At 35.9% G+C, this 17,758-nt stretch overlaps 1 protein-coding gene across 8 annotated transcripts in view; it reads left to right on the top strand.

The window, feature by feature from the left end:
* Nucleotides 1-17,758, top strand: part of CCDC50 (coiled-coil domain containing 50) — a 260,855-nt gene that overhangs the window by 67,661 nt on the left and 175,436 nt on the right. For 2 of the 8 annotated variants that reach the window (XM_017667628.3, XM_017667627.3), the window contains one exon: nucleotides 335-6,354. The exons of the other annotated variants lie outside the window; for them this stretch is intronic. In XM_017667628.3, coding sequence (XP_017523117.3) covers nucleotides 335-354 — 20 coding nt within the window. In that variant the 3' untranslated portion in view covers nucleotides 355-6,354. Of the gene's footprint in view, nucleotides 1-334; nucleotides 6,355-17,758 lie in introns of those variants that run through there. 8 annotated transcript variants of the gene reach the window in all.

The following is a 17,758-nucleotide window of genomic DNA, read 5'->3' as shown; positions in this document are numbered from 1 at the left end:
ATGTTAAGTATTTCCATCCATTGATGGGCTTTTTAACATCAGTTGTTTAACTGGAAGTAGCTCATGATTTTTGTTTCCTCAAATTATATGGGTGCATTACTTTTTAGGGGGTGGTTTCCTGTCCTTGACATGCTTTTGGTACACAATATTAAAACAACAAATGACTATGTATATTAATATTTTACAATGAGGACATTTGTAAACAAAGAAAACATGAGCCACTTGAGATGCAAAGAAATAAAGTTAAATTATTTTGTCTGAGCAGGGAGAAAAACTGAGTGTTTCAAAGATTTTTCCTTAATGGTGTTTCTTCTTTTTTTCCTCCTCTCCCCAGGTTTCCATCATAAGCAGTAAAAACCTAGGAATCTGCCTTGAAAATGGACTCACTGTAGCAAATATTACTTGATGATACAGAATGCATTCCAGGCTTATTTTTTTCCTCCCATGCTCATATTCCTGGGATTTATCCTCAAATGTTTTTCTGACCATAAATAACTTTAATGCATTTGAAATGTTTTCGTTATTCCTGATCACATGGGCAGCACAGGAAAATCTAGCGTCTTAATATTGGCCACCTCTTTGCTCTATATGCTTCCTGGGATGTAGTGTCTAAGAGCTCTGTAAAATGCCATTTTTGTTAAGTATGGAATATTGATATCTAGAGATTAGGCTTTATTTAGCAATTAGAATTTTTGTGGAGGTAATGATCAAAGTAAAACATAATGTTTGGTTGCAATGCAAAATAAAAACTGTAAGAAATAGCTTTTTTTTCATGCATTAGTGTATGCTATATTGAAAGAAAGAGCCTTTTGCTTTTTATACTTTTCAAGAAAAGGAGAAAAAGTTACAATCATAGAGTAATTTAAAAAATACCTGAAATAGTTTAAGTATGTTACTCTGACCACATCGATTGATAGAGTCAAGGGAAATGGAATTGGGAAGATGTTTATGTAAGTGATGATGAGATTATTCTCTCTGGCCATAGATTGAAGTTTTCCTCTTAGTTAAAAAAACTTAGCAATATTTGTTGGCAACCTCTCAAAAATATTTTGTGCATCTGTCAATAATGAGATTAACTCAACTTGAAGTTGATGTAGTTCTTTAAGTATCTGGTTCTGCATGTTCATCCATGATACATGGCATTGGATTCCTTTGTACAAGGCCTTTAAACCCCTCTTCAAGAAATCTGAAGTCTTTGTCTATCTTCTGAACTCACGGAAGTGCTTTTCTCCCCATACTGGTGAGTTCACATGAACAGTAGTCATGCAATATGTATGTAAATACCCCTTCAATATGACTTCCTATTATTTTTCATTGTATAGATCTAATATTTTTGGCATTCTAGTATGGTGTTTGTTCAGGAAAGAAATATATAGGTGACTAGAAAAATGTAGTCAATCTCTTCTTTTCCCACTGGGAATTGCCTTCTGTTTGCTTTATTTTTCCAGATATTTTTTAAAGCCAGACAATATTCAGGAAGCTATTTAGAGTAGTTTCTCAGAGTGGATTTGGATCTTTAATTTTGAGAAATATCTTTAGTTTCATAAAGTTTATGTGTTGTAGGGATTTGGGTAAAAGGTATATATGAGAGTTAAGTTTTGGGGGAAATACTAATCTAGAAAAAAAAAAACCCCTAAGAAACAGAGTCATTTGGAGAATTGGGAAAAGGGAAAATAACAGGACTTTGGCCATGATGAAATGAATGAACAAAATCATCTAAATAGGCAAGTGCAGGCAAAATGGTGGTCCCGGCCTTAAAGTCAAATTCCAGAGGTGGTTTCAATGTGCTAACTGTTGGTCTTGTTGACTTAATAGTAATGCTATATTTTTCTTCGTCTGCCCTGTGATTTTGCTGTATGTTTAAAAAGTTTTTTATGGTAGCTTTAAATTAGAAAACACAGTGTATTTTTATTTGATAGTTAGGCAGATGGGCAACATCATTTGCCATATTTTTATTTTATAAATGTTTATTTTTCTATCTCATACAATGAGCAATTTTACTTTTAAAACTGCATTTCTCTTGCCTTTCCTGTACCTTACCAATCATATTTATTACTGTATAGTGCTAACGGGAGGTATTTCATTCAGAAACATTCAGGCCACTTAACACTTAACCAGGATGTCAGTATTTCAGGTGTTTTAGGGAGTGACCAAAGGTGATAGCTACCTTGTGACACCCAACTTTTGTTTTTTTTTTTTGGGGGTTTTAAAAGATCAAAATCTAAAAATATTTTTATTTTATTTTTTGTAAAGCAAACACTTTTTAAAGAATATCAGAGAAATTCTTACCCTGTAAGAAGAAAGAAATCAAACTTAACTAGTTAAGTCCTCTTATTTTCATTCAAATAATGTAATTATTATCTTTAAGACTATAGAAGGACCCATCAACTGTATTTTAAGGAACTGCCAAACATTCTTCACTGTGTTCTCTGCTTGTCTCTTTGTTACATTTATGTAAATATGGAAGCATTTATTTTCTTTCTGTTCCTACTGCTGGAGCACACACAGTTTTGTTTTTAGGCCCACAGTGTATAATGCTTTAATGTTGTGATATAAACTAATATTTCTGGCCTTGGAAAATCTTTCCATTTCTATACCCCTGTTCTCTGGAGGCCAGTATTGCTTGAAAGAGCACAATATCTTACGGAATCTTATCATAGGGTTACTGGACATGTACACCTCCTGCCCTCACTGTGACCTTTTGTAAGTCATTGCCTAGAGGCAAAGTTAGGTAAGGGTCAGATCAAATGTTTTGAGTTGAAAAAATTTGACTCTAGTGTCAAACCATTGTTAGACATAATTGGCAGACTGGACAGTTACCGCACATGTTTTAAAAGAACATTAGATTTTTGGAAAGTGACTTTGCAGACTTTTGATTACTATTTCTCAAAAAATTTCATTGAATTACTAATTACGACAACCAACAACAGACTGATGAACTAAAAAAAAAAGAACCGCATGGGTTTTGATCATAGAGAAGCATCTAAATTATAAAAGAAGATAGGGATAGATGCTCCCAGGAAGAAAATCTTTTCAGAATGGCATGCCCACTTAGCTCTAGATCCACATAGATTCCAAAGTGTGTGGACTTGGGCCTCATGTTCCACCAAATTCACTATAGAAAATTATGAACTAAACTAATTTTCTCCTTTCCTTCTCAACTCTGGCAGCTGAGTAGATATATTGCTGACTGCCCATACTTTACCATCAGTGTCAGGACTGTTCAGTATAAAACTAATTAACTTTTAACTGATTATTATTTTTCTTTAGTGCCTGTCAAGTATTCTTGAGATTTTTGTCTTGTGCCAAATTGTTGTTTTAAAATGCCTGCTATAATATGGTGCATTCTGTTTACCACATAAGTGGTTAACATTTTAGGGCCTTGATTTTTCAATGAGTGTGGCCTTTGTATAAAAATCACTTTGGGGAATACCAACATTGTTTATTCAGTGATACTTTTCTTGAAAGATAACTGTGGTGTCTGACCATAGGATCTTCAGCTTAGTAAAAGAGTGAGATCCCTGTGTACTCAGCTTTCTGAAGACCTGAGTAAAGAACAGAGCTTGCACTTAAGAGCTTTTTCCCCTTTTGGGAAAATAGTACTTGAGTAGGAACATTCATGTGGGAAGGGAGCGCTGTTCAGATAGAGCTCGCCGCACGGTGTGTGCTATGCTCCCTTAATGTCAGCTTTTAGGAACAGTCAAGAAAAGAAAAATCAAAACCTGCCCTTTCAGCCAAAAAGAAAAAGCAGCTTTTTAGTCCATCACTTTTGCTCACAGTCAGAGAAGTGACTAGATAAAAGGGTCCCATTTTCCCCTCAGATCTGGCGGTGCCTGTGAGCCCTAAAGCTGAAACTGTTTATCTGACTGTTGATGGAGCCCTTTTCCCTCCGTGGCCCACAGTAGGTCATACGGGCGGGGAGAAGCAAACGGGAGACTGTCCTGATCATGCTGAGCGGGCAGAGTGTCATCCAGATTCCTGGCAGGAGAATGCCGTTTATCCCAGATAATAACGTGAGGTTATTAAAGTGAAGATTTGAGGCTGTTCTTGCTCCTACCATTTAATTACTGTTAGAAATGGTGAACTTTATCTCTAGAGAAGTCAAGGAGGAAGGGTAAACTGGAAAAATCTCACTTCTCACCAAGTCACTTTTCCGATGAGATGCGTACTTCATGCCAGCAATGTCTGTGAGCAGTGGTATTGCCTTAAATGAGTTTATTCCTACCATGGTCAGAGTGCCATACTTCCTTTATGTGAATGGCTGTCAGCTCTCCATTGAGATATAAAATGCACAGATGATCCACAAATATCCTTGCCACCAGAAGCTTTGGGCCTTTTCCCGCTGAACTGTAGGACCCATTGTACACTGAGAGACGTATCATTTCATTAAGTGTCTCTCAGTCTATGAATGAGCAGTGGCATGACCAAAAAGGCTGGTGAAGGAGAGTGCGAATATCCTGGCCAGATTTTGCATGTGATCGTTTCCTGGACAATTGAGAGTTGACTGTCTTCCTTTTCTACAGTGACTGTGTAGAAGATATTTCCAAAGGTTCTATAAGCAGTGAAGTTGCTCATTATTGTTTTGTAAGAACTCTACCAAACACTTGTTTCTTGAAGTACATACCATTAACAAACAAACAAGGAGAAAAACCAAACAAAAGACATTTACTTGAAATGGAGATTTGTTGTTGTGAAGTATCTATTTCTATTTTATTACTTTTAAGAGAAAAGTAACCGGGAAAACTTTTGCTGTGGTAAGGAAGACACCAGAGTGTTTTTTTTTTTTTAGGTTGTATTTGATGCCACAAACTAACACAGTCATCTCAGGTCATCATGTTGATTTTATGGATATATATGGTCCTAAAACCATATATATATATATGTTTTATATTTGTGAACACTGCCTAGAAACATGTTCCTAATGGACTTAATAGCCTTTTTTGTATTCTCAGCAAACTAGAAAATGTTTTTCTCTTTTCGAGTAGCTCTTCATTACATAGGGAGCCAGCACTGTGCTGGTTTCAGCATTTCAGACAAGGAAATAATTAATTGTGTAACTGACTGCTCAATTATTCATTGCTGGAGTTCACATATAAAGAATAGGAGAACTGAAAGACAGGGTTTGAGTGACATTTTCTTCACTAAAAAGCAAGGATTAAGAATAGCAAAGGCAGTTTTGAGAATATACTATTACACATAATGTATTAGGATGTTTTTGTTGCACTAAATTTCAGACTTTAATTACTAAAATAGTTTCTAGCTGGTAAATTTAGTGAGAAGGATTTTGATGTCAGAATTTTTTTTTTCCTGATTGAATTAGCCTCTGACATCCCTGGAGGCTGTAACTTCATTTGCTATAAACTGAAAGCCAAATGCCCTTTCTCAGAAAAGCTATATTTTTCACCTGCCTCTTAAAGGCAACCCAATATTCATTTCATGAAATGCTGTAAATACCGATGAGATATAGTGAGAAGATAGCATAAAAAATGATATAAGAACTTTCTGAAAAAGAATCTATTCCAGCACAATGCTGTATTCTGAAAAGGTGCTGAATTACAAAATACAAGAGTTGCTCAGGAAATTGGAGGTGGTATTGCTGTGTATCTTACCATTTGGAAATGTGCTCTCTTGGGAGAGAGACTGCACAGTGCCCAGGCAAGAAGCCCTTTGACATCTGGAATGTGGATACGTTTAAAAAATAAGTGAGATGTCATCCAAAAGTGCTCATCAATTTGTAGCCAAGCCCCAGAGGGAAAGGCAGCTTTGAAATAGCGACTTCATGGAATTGAGCAGAACCTTAATGGAATACAGGTGCCTTTCTGAGGACAGAAAACAGGCCACCTCAAACCACATGCCTATCTAGAGATTAAATGAAACTGTGAGGGACACTGTGGATGCCTTAAAGGTGACTGGTGTTGGGTACTGGTGGGTATGGATGCACCCCATCTGGACTAGGCTGATGGAAGCAGTCTATTTCAGTTCACCTTCAAACAGCACAAGTTGTTCCTGCTCATGACCTCACTGAGGCAAACGAGAAACGGTGCTGGGGACTTTTCTATGTCTTGCAGGGGTGGAGGTGGTAACGTCAGTCAGGGCTCTCCAGTGCTCACGCCTCCCCTAAATGCCAGTTATACATCTGCATTAATTCACCTATGCAAACTTGTGTTTTATGGTTTGTTTTTTATACCTTATGTACCATTTGATTCTTTTTAAACATCAGGTTTAACATTAATATTATGAATAATTTTTAAGTCAAAGTATTGTATATGTCTTTGTGCTTGTTTTCCTGGATGGATTGAGGCAAACGTCAGTCTTGTCCTTCTCTCTTAATAAAGTCTTCATTTGTTAAGGCAAGTAGTCTCTGTTTCATTTCCTTTACTGCATTCAAGGACTTGGGAACTTCTGGGAGTATTATTTGTTTTTCCTTCTTTACAAAGTAACTGGAGTTTATCTTTGTGAAATAACAGTAGACTTTCTTTTATTCCAGTTCCATCCACCTTCTGTAACATGACACTGATGCCTACATTGAGATTCCCAACAAATGCTACCAAGACTAAAATTGGTTGGAGAAGTAGCTTTGTTTTGTGTGTGGTGTTTGGTGGCTTGGTTGATGTATTTGGGAGAAAAACAGTTAAGTGGATCTTTATACAATCATCTGAATGATTGAAGACTCCAGGAGTACAGCTCAGTCTGCAGTGTACTTGGCACTCTATGGATTTTGAAAAAGCATATTAATAATAACTACCATCTATTTAACATTTTACTTTATGAGGCTGGTTTCTTTATTTGGTTTTGTAGAATAACCATGATGTGGAAACTGATTCTGCAGAGATTTAGCAGGTATCTTAAAAATAAGATACTATTTTCATTGACTATTAAATTGACTTTAACTATTAATTGATTATTTCATTTCCCAGGGCAGGTTCTCTAGGGTTCAGTTCTTTTTTTTAAGGTATGATTGATATACACTCTTATGAAGGTTTCACATGAAAAAACAATGTGGTTACTACATCCACCCATATTACCAAGTCCCCACCCACACCCCAGTGCAGTCAGTGTCTATCAGTGTAGTAAGATGCCACAGATTCACTATCTGCCTTTTCTGTGCTATACTGTTTTCCCGTGAACCCCCACACCATGTGTACTAAACATAATAGAGGGCTCAGTTTCTTTTCTGGCAAATACAGTAGTGAATCTAAATGCTGTGTTCTGTATCTATAACAGATACAGTGATAGAGGCCTCAGGGTCACCAGTGATGTGCAGGTGGTATTATTTAGCTGAAGAAAGTGGGTGTGCTGGTTTCAGCCTTCATTTTCTAAAGAAGTACTGGGTGCAAGTTGCCAGTGGAAAAAGTTGGCACATCTAGAAGCCAGTTAAACAGGTAATTCAGGTAGCTCCATTTAATCTGTTGGAGAGGTGCCCAATATGATTGGGTGAATTTTGTGGAATGTGACTGAGAACACGTGGTGTGGAGAGGTAGCACATTGGAAAGTCTCCTTAAAAAACAAAGGCGGCCAGGAGAACATCCACCTCCCATACCTTGGAAATTTGAAGTATTTATGAAGGTTTGGTTTACTACAAGTCATAGGGAAGGGGTTTGAAGAGCTTCACCCCCCAATTCAAAGAGGCAGAAAGACCACTGTTTTCCTCCTCCCCATTATATCTAGGTTATGTACTTAAACACAAATTAAAGGCTGCAACGTGTGTTTGAAGTCAACAGGAATAAGATGTAGGTGCTAGCCAGGGCTTTGCTGTGAACTTGACTTAGGACCTGAGACACCAGTTAGCCTCATCCTCAGTTCTCTTACTTTACAGTAAGCACGTTGCAGTGAGTTGGTGATCTCTAAGCACTTCATGTCTAACATCGCAGGATGCCTCCTGTCAATGGCTGTTAGGTTCCTTTAACATACTCCAGAACAGAGCAGCCTCCTACATTACTGGGGTCCTGGAAAGTCACAAAGATATCCTAGGCATCAGCTGGAAGGTCTCATTCCTTACCAGTGTTGGTTTTTTTTAAAAATATTTTTGACAAAAATTGTATTTATGGTGTACAATGTAACATTTTAAGATGTGTATACATTGTAAAGGGATTACTGCAATCAAACAGCCATCACCTCCTATAGTTACCTTCGTCTGTGGTGAGAACAATTTAGCTAATTTATTGGAAATTCAAGTATGTAATACATAATTATTAACTATAGTCACCATGCTGTACATTAGGTCTCCAGAACTTACTCATAACTGAAAGTTTGTACCCATTGTTGATCTTGTGCTCTTGCTGGCACTATTCTGCTACTACTTCTCGTTCCACACCCAGCAGATTGCCCTTAATTTATATGTGTTCCTATAACCACAGTCTCATCTCTGTTTTTATCCAGGAGCTTCAAATGTGAACCTCTTTTATTAAATAGTGTTTGGATGTTCTTGTACGTTTTTGTACCTCCCAATGGTATACCTTGCTTTTTAACATCCAAGTTGGTGATCTCTAAGCATTTCATGTCTAACATCGCAGGATGCCTTCTGTCAATGGCTGCTAGGTTCCTTTAACATACTCCAGAAACAGAGCAGCCTCCTACATTTTTTATTACTTGTATTACCAATAACAGTAATACTGTTATTACTTTTATTGCCATACTTTTATTACCAATTGCCGACCCTGATTGGTTTTGGTTTTGGTTATGTTAATCATGATGTGCCCTTCATTATACCTGTCACACTTAGTCATTTGGCATCATTGCTTAACCTGATTTGCCATCACAAGCCAAGCTCTCAGGGCCTCTCATACAAGCCAACCTTAGGGCTGTCATACTGTGTGGTGTGTGGGTCTGCATATATATCTGACATAAACTTTAAAGGTGTATGTATAAATGACAATGGACTTTGCTGTCCTGGATAGCTGAATACCAAGTCGTGTGTATCAACTTTTTCTCTTATGGATCATGCTTTTGGTCTCAAGTCTTAAGAATCCTTTGCCAAGCCCTACATCCTGAAGATTTTATTCTGTATATTTTTTTTCTAAAAGTTTTGTAGTTTTTAAGTTTTACGTTTAAGTCCTTGACCCATTTTGAGTTAACTTTTAAAGAATTAATTTTTATTGAAGTATTGTTGATATACAGTCTTACATTAGTTTCAAGTATACAACACAGTAGTTCAACACTTAGCCATATTATTAAATCCTCACCCCTCTAGTGCAGTTGCTATCTGTCAACACAGAAAGATGTTACAGGACAATTGACCATATTCTCCATTCTGTACCACTATTCTCATGACCAACTTATATTTTGATTGAGAATTTTTGTGCCACTTCATCACCCTCACCCTCCCCATCCACTGATTCCAACCCCTCTATGGTAATGGTAAGCACTAGTCACTTCTCAGTGTCTTTATGTCTACTGCTGTGTTGTTCCTTCTGTTTTGCTTTGTTTTTATACTCCACAAATTAAGTGAAATCATATGATATTTGTCTTTGCCTGGCTTAATTCACTGAGCATAATACCTTCTAGATCCATCTATATTGCAAATGGCAGGATTTCTTTTTTTTTATATATGACTGAGTAATCCATTGTATATATGTACCACATCTTCATGCATTCATCTACTGATGGAACACTTAGGTTGCTTCCATATCTTGTCTGTTGTAAATAATGCAGCAATAAACAGGGATGCATATATCTTTTTGAATCAGGAATTTTGTTTTCTTTGGGTAATTCCTAGAAGTAGGATTACTGGGTTGAATGGTATTTCTATTTTTAGTTTTTCTGAGGAAACTCCATACTGCTTTCCACAGCAGTTGTACCAATTTGTAGTCTCACCAACTGTGTAGGAGGGTTACTATTTCTCCACACCCTTACCAACAGTTGTTATTTCTTGTCTTTTGGATAGTGGCCATTCTAACTGGTGTGAGGTGATATCTTATTGTGGTTTAGATTTGCATTTCTGATGATTAATGATGAAGAACATCTTTTCATGTGCCTATTGGCCATCCGTATTTCTTCTTTGGACAGATATCTGTTCAGGTTCTCCACCCACTTTTTAATTGGGTACTTGTTTTTTTGATATTGAGGCATATAAGTTCTTTATATATTTTGGATGTTAACCCCTTACCAGATATGTCATTTATGAATATATTCTCCTGTACGTAGGTTGCCATTTTGTTCTGCTGATTATGTCCTTTGTTGTGCAGAAGCTTTTTAGTTTGATGTACTCCCACTTGTTCGGTTTTTATTTTGTTTCCCTTGCCTGGGGAGATGTGTCCAGAAAAAAGTTGCTCATGCTTATGTTCAAGAGATTGTTGCCTATGTTTTCTTCTAAGAGTTTTATGGTTTCATGTCTTACATTCAGGTCCTAAATCCAGTTCAAGTTTACTTTTTTGTATGGAGTTAGACAGTAATCCAGTTTCATTTTCTTGCTGTCCAGTTTTACCAACACCAATTATTGAGGAGGTTTTCTTTTCCCCATTGTATATTCATGGCTCCTTTATCATATATTAATTGGCCTTATATGTGTGGATTTATATCTGGGCACTCTGTTCTGTTCCATTGATTTGTGGGTCTTTTCTTGTGCCAGTTCCATACTATTTTGATTACTGTTGCTTTGTAGTATAGCTTGAAGTCAGGGAGTATAATCCAGCTTTGTTCTTTCTCAGGATTGCTTTGGCTATTTGGGTCATTTGTGGTTCCATGTGAACATTAGAACTATTTCTCCTACTTGACTGAAAAATGCTGTTGATATTTTGATAGGGATTGCATTGAATCTGTAGATTGCTTTCAGCAGGATGGCCATTTTGATAGTATTAATTCTTCCTATTCATGAGCAGGGGATAGATTTCCATTTATTTGTATCTTCAGTTTTTCTCATGAGTGTCTTATAATTTTTAGAGTATAGGTCTTTCATCTCCTTGGTTAGGTTTATTCCTAGGTATTTTATTCTTTTGGATGAAATTGTAAATAGAATTGTTATCCAGATTTCTCTTTGTGCTAGTTCATTGTTAGTATATAAGAACACAACATATTTCTGTGTATTAATTTTGTATCCCACAACTTTGCTGAATCCAATTATTAGTTCTGAAAGTGTTTTGGTAGAGTCTTTAGGGTTTTCTATGTATAATATCATGTTGTCTCTGAACTGACTGTTTAACTTCTTCCTTACCAAAAAGGATGCCTTTTATCTCTGTGTTGTCTGATTGCCATGGGTAGGCTCTCCAGTTCTATATTGAATAAAAGAGGTGAGAGTGGGCATTCTTGTCTTATTCCTGATCTTAGAGGAAAAGGTTTCAGCTTTTCACCACTAAGTATTATGTTAGCTGTGTATTTGTCATATATTGGCCTTTATTATGTTAAAGTATGTACCCTGTATACCCATTTTGTTGAGAGTTTTTATAATGAATGGATGTTGAATTTTGTCAAATGCTTTTCCAGCATTTCTTGAGATGATCATGTGTTTTTTATCCTTTTTGTTAATGTGTATGATATTGATTTATTAATATTATACCATCCTTGCATCTCTTGAATTAATTCTACTTGATCTTGCTGGATGATCTTTTTTGATGTAGTTTTGAATTTGGTTTGCTAATATTTTGTTGAGAAGTTAATTTTTATCTAATGTGTGTGGTTTGGGTCAAGTTTTATATTTTTGCCCGGATGTGTAATGCTTTAGCCCCATTTTTTTTTTTTTTGTAAAGGCCATCTTTCCTTCATTGAATTGCTTTTACAGCTTTGTCAAAAATCAGTTGAGCATATTTGTGTGGGCCTATTTCGTGGTTCTCTATTCTGTTCCACTGATCTGTGTCTGTTCCTCTGCCCATACTACACAGTCTTGATTACTGTAGCTAAATAGTCTTCAAATTGTGTTAGACACAATTCCTTGCACTTTATTGTTTTTTTCAAAATTGTCTTAGCTTTTTTATGACCTTAATAACCTTCAGTAAGAACCCCACTGACACTTGAATTGGTTTTCCCCCATAGGTATGGTATCATTTGTCTCTTGCTACTTTTAAGACTTGTTCACTATCTTGAGTTTTCAGATGTTTGACTGTAATATGTACTGACATGAGTTTCTTTGGGTTTATCATGTTTGGGGTTTGCTAGGCTTAACTCTAGGTATTTGTCTTTTGCCAAATTTGGGGAGTTCTCAGCCAGTATTTCTTTTCCATTATAGTATATATACATCATTTTATTTATCCAGGCATTTGTTAAGAGACACTTGGGTTGTTTCTACCTTTTGGCCATTGTGAATAATACTTACGTGAACATTGTCGTACAATTATTTGTTTGAGTCCCGCTTGTCAATTCTTATGTCAGTATACTTAGGGCTGGAATTGCTCAGTCATGGGATTTCTGTTTACCTTTAGAAGAGCCATTAAACAGTTTTCCACAACAACTTTACTTCATTGTCATCATCAGTATACAAGGATTGCAATTTCACCATGTCCTCACCAACACTTTTTTTCTGTAGCTATCCTCATATGTATTATGTAGGGATACAACTTTAGACTTTTGCATGAAGAAATCCAGTCATCCCAGCACTTTTTGTTGAAGATGGTATTCTTTCCTCATAAATTGACTTAGTATACAAGTTGAAAATCAATTGGCCATAGATGTATGGGTTTATTTCTGGACTTTGATTCCATTGTAGTTGGTTCTCATGCCAATACCACACAGTTTTGATTACTGTAGCTTTATAGTGAGTTTTAAAATCACTAAGTGAATCTTCCAACATTCTTTTTCAGAATTGTTTTGGCTATTTCAAGTCTTACATTTCCAAGTGAATTTGAAGGTTGACTTTTCCATTTCTGCAAAAAGACTTGTAATTTTGATAGGGACTGCACTGAATCTATAGGTATTTTATGATAGTATTACCATCTTTAAAAAAAATTAGCAAATCCATAAGCATGGACTATCTCTCCTTTGTTTTCTCTAATTTATTTTCAGGATTTTTTTTTAGTTTTCAATATATGTGTTTCACCTCTTCCGTTATATTTATTCCTTAGTATTTTATTACATTGTAATGTAGAGGCTATTTGTAAATGGAATTACTTCCTTAAATTTCTTTTCAGATTTTTGCTAGTATATAGAAATACATTTTATTTTTATGTGTTAATCTTGTAACCTGTAACTTGCTGACTTCATTTTTTAACTCTAGTGTCTTGTGTATTCTTTGGGATTTCCAATATATAAAATCATGTTACAGGAAAACAGAGATAGCTTTACCTCTTCTTTTCCAATATGAAAGCCTTTTATCTCTTTCTCATGTCTAATTGCTCTGTCTAGAACTTCCATTGCAGTGTTGAATAACAGCAGTGAGAAAGGCCATCTTTGTCTTGTTCCTGTCTTAGGGGGAAGCTTTCAGTCTTTTACCACTGAGTATAATGTTAGCTGTGGGTTTTTATAAATGCCTTTTATCATGTCATGAGAATTCCCTTATATTCCTAGGTTTTTGAGTGTTTTTATCATGAAAGTATGTTGGGTTTTTTCCATTAACATATTCTGTGTCAATTGAGATGATTATGTGTGTTTCCTTCCTTGTGTTAATGGGGTATATTGTATTGATTAACTTTATTCTTTTTTTCCTAATTAAGGTATCATTGATATACAATCTCATGAAGGTTTCACATGAGCAACATTGTGGTTTCAACATTCACGCATATTATCAAGTTATCCCCACCCCACTGCAACTTACTGTCCATCAGCATAGTAAGACGCTATAGAGTCATTACTTGTCTTCTCTGTACTATACTGCCTTCCCTATGACCTGCCTATATTGTGTGTGCTAATTATAATGCCCCTAAATCCCCTTCTCCCTCCCTCCCTCCCTAACCAACCCCCAGCCCCTTCCATTTGGAAACAGCTAGTCCCTTTGTGGAGTCTGTGAGTCTGTCGATGTTTCGTTCTTTCAGTTTTGCTTTGTTGTTATACTCCAAAAAATGAGTGAAATCATTTGGTACTTGTCCTTCTCTGCCTGCCTTATTTCAATGAGCATAATACTCTCCAGCCCTATACATGGTTGCAAATGGTAGGGTTTGTTTACTTCTTATGGCTGAATAATATTCCATTGTGTGTATGTACCACATTTTCTTTATCCATTCATCTACTGATGGACACTTAGGTTGATTCCATATCTTGGCTATTGTAAATAGTGCTGCAATAGACATAGGGGTGCATATGTCTTTTTGAATCTGTGATCTTGTTTTCTTCAGGTAAATTCCTAGGAGTGGGGTAACTGGGTCAAATGGTATTTTTATTTTTAGTTTTTGGAGGAACCTCTATATTGCTTTCCACAATGGTTTAGCTAGTTTACATTCCCACCAGTAGTGTAGGAGGCTTCCCCTTTCTCTGCATCCTTGCCAGCATTTGTTATTCTTAGTCTTTTTGATGTTAGTCATCCTAACTGGTGTAAGGTGATATCTCACTGTGGTTTTAATTTGCATTTCCCTGATCATTAGCAACATGGAGCATTTTTCATGTGCCTGTTGGCTATCTGAATTTCTTTGGAGAAGTGTTCAGATTCTCCACACATGTTTTAATCAGATTATTTATGTTTTGGGTGTAGAGGCATGTGAGCTCTTTATATATTTTGGAGGTTAACCCTTTGTCAGATAAGTTGTTTATAAATATATTCTTCCATACTGTAGGATGACTTTTTGTTCTGCTGATGGTGTCCATTGCTGTACAGAAGCTTTTTAGTTTGATATAATCCCAATTGTTCATTTTTGCTTTTGTTTTCTTTGCCCAAGGAGATGTGTTCAGGAAAAAGTTGCTCATGTTTATATTTGGGAGATTTTTGCCTATGTTTTATTCCATGAATTTTATGGTCTCATGATTTAATTCAGGTCTTTGATCCAATTCAAGTTTACTTTTGTGTATGGAGTTAGACAATAATCCGGTTTCATTCTCATTTGTACAAAGAGGTTTTCATTTCCCCATTATACTTCCATGGCTCCTTCATTGTATATTAATTGGCCATATATGTGTGGGTTTATATCTAGGCTCTCTGTTTTTTTCTGTTGATCTGTGGGTCTGTTCTTGTGCCAGTACCAAATTGTCTTGATTACTGTGACTTTGTAGTAGAGCTTGCAGTTAGGGAGCACAATCCCCTCAACTTTATTCTTCCTTCTCAGGATTGCTTTGGCTATTCGGGGTCTTTTGTGATTCCATAAGAATTTTAGAACTGTTTGTTACAGTTCATTCAAGAATGCCATTGGTATTTTGATAGGAATTGCATTGAATCTGTAGACTGCTTTAAGCAGGATGGCCATTTTGACAATATTAATTCTTCCTATCCATGAGCATGGGATGTATTTCCATTTATTGGTGTCTTCTTTAATTTCTCTCATGAGTGTCTTGTAGTTTTCAGGGTATAGGTCTTTCACTTCCATGGTTAGGTTTATTTCTAGGTATTTTTTTCTTTTTGATGCAATTGTAAATGGAGTTGTTTTCCTGGTGCCTCTTTCTGCTAGTTCATCATTAGCATATAGGAATGCAACAGATTTCTGTGTACTAATTTTGTATCCTGCAAATTTTCTGAATTCAGTTATCAGTTCTAATAGTTTCTGGTGGTTTCTTTAGGATTTTTTATGTTCAATACCATGCAAGCAGTGACAGTTTAATTTCTATCTCACCAATCTGGATGCCTTTTATTTCTTTGTGTTTTCTGATTGCTGTGGCTAGGACCTGCAGTACTAATGTTGAATAAAAGTGGTGAGAGTGGGCATCCTTGTCTTAGTCCCGATATTAGAGGAAAACCTTTCAGCTTTTCACTGCTAAGTATGATGTTGGCTGAAGGTTGTTGTATATGACCTTTATTATGTTGAGGTACTTGCCCTCTATACCCATTTTGTTGAGTTTTATCATGAATGGATGTTGAATTTTGTCAAATGCTTTTTCAGCATCTATGGAGATAATCATGTGAGTTTTGTCCTTTTTGTTGTGGTGTATGATTTTGAAGAACTTTTAAATATTGTACCATCCTTGCATCTGTGGAATAAATCCTGCCTGGTCATGATGAATGATCTTTTTGATGTGTTTTTGAATTCGATTTGCTAGTATTTTGTTGAGGATTTTTATGTCTATGTTCATTAAGGATGTTGGTCTGTAATTTTCTTTTTCTGTAGTGTCTGCCTGGTTTTGCTATTGGAGTGATGTTGGCCTCATGGAGTGAGTTTGGAAGTATTCCCTCCTCTTCTACTTTTTGGAAAACTTTAAGGAGGATTGGTATTAGGTCTTCACCAAATTGATAAAATTCAACAGTTAAGCCATCTGGACCAGGGATTTTGTTCTGAGGTATTTTTTTGATTACCAATTCAATTTCATTGCTGGTAATTGGTCTGTTCATATTTTCTATTTCTTCCTGGGTCAGTCTTGGAGGTTTGTATTTTTCTAGGAAGTTGTCCATTTCTTGTAGGTTATGTAGTTTGTTAACATAAAATTTTTCATAGTATTCTTTCATGATTCTTTGCATTTCTGTGGTGTTCATAGTTATTTTTCTCATTTCTGAATCTGTTTATGTGTGTAGATTCTTTTTTTCTTAAGTATGACTAGGGGTTTACCTATTTAGTTTATTTTCTCAAAGAATCAGCAGCTGGTTTCAATGATTCTGTTGTATTTTTCTTCTCACCTTTATATATTTCTCCTCTGATCTTTATTATGTCCTTCCTTCTACTGACTTTGGGCTTCATTTATCCTTCTTTTTCAAGTTTCATTAATTGTGAGTTTAGACTGTTCATTTGGGATTGTTCTTCTTTCTTGAAGTAAGCCTGTATTGCAATACACTTTCCCCTTAGGACTGTCTTCACTGCATCCCACAGATTTTGGGTTGTTGAATTGTTGTTTTAATTTATTTCCATATATTGCTTGATCATTGTTTTATTTGGTCTTTAATCCACTGATTATTTAGGAGCATGTTGTTGAGCCTCAGATGTGTTTGTGGGCTTTTTTGTTTTCTTTGCATAATGTGTTTGTAGTTTCATACCTTTGTGGTCTGGGAAACTGATTGGCACAATTTCAGTCTTTTGAACTAACTGATGCTCTTTTTGTCTCCCAGTATGTGATCTATTCTAGAAAACGGTCCACGCATGGTTGAGAAGAATATGTATCCTCCTGCTTTTGGGTGGAGGCTTCTGTAGATGTCTGTTACGTCCCTCGGTTCTAATGTGTTCTTCAGTGCCTCTGTCTCCTTACTTATTTTCTGTCTGGTTGGTCTGTCTTTTGGAGTGAGTGGTGTGTTGTGGTCTAAAATAAATGCATTGCTTTTTACTTCCCCTTTAATTCTATTAGTATTTATTTCCCATATTTAGGTGCTCCTATATTGGGTGCATAGATATTTATAATGGTTATATCCTCTTGTTGCACTGATTTTTTCATCATTATATAATGTCCTTTTTTGTCTTTTGTTACTTTCTTTGTTTTGAAATATATTTTGTCTGATACAAGTACTGCTGTTCCTGCTTCTTTCCCCTATTATTTGCATGAAATATCTTTTTCCATCCCTTCACTTTTAGTCCATATATGTCTTTGGGTTTGAAGTGAGTTTCCTGTAGGCAGCATATAGATGGTTCTTATTTTTTAATCCCTTCTGTTAACTCTGTGTCTTTTGATTGGTGCATTCAGTCCATTTACATGTAGGATAATTATCAATAGATACGTACTTACTGCCATTGCAAGGTTTGGATTCATGTTTACCAAAGGTTCAAGGCAGCTTCTTTACTATCTAGTTTACTCACTTATTATGCTATTACTCACTTACTATGCTGATGATTCTTTT

The sequence above is a fragment of the Manis javanica genome, chromosome 3 (genome assembly GCF_040802235.1).
Source record: "Manis javanica isolate MJ-LG chromosome 3, MJ_LKY, whole genome shotgun sequence".
NCBI lineage: Eukaryota > Metazoa > Chordata > Mammalia > Pholidota > Manidae > Manis > Manis javanica.
This window is presented reverse-complemented; position numbering and strand designations above follow the sequence as displayed.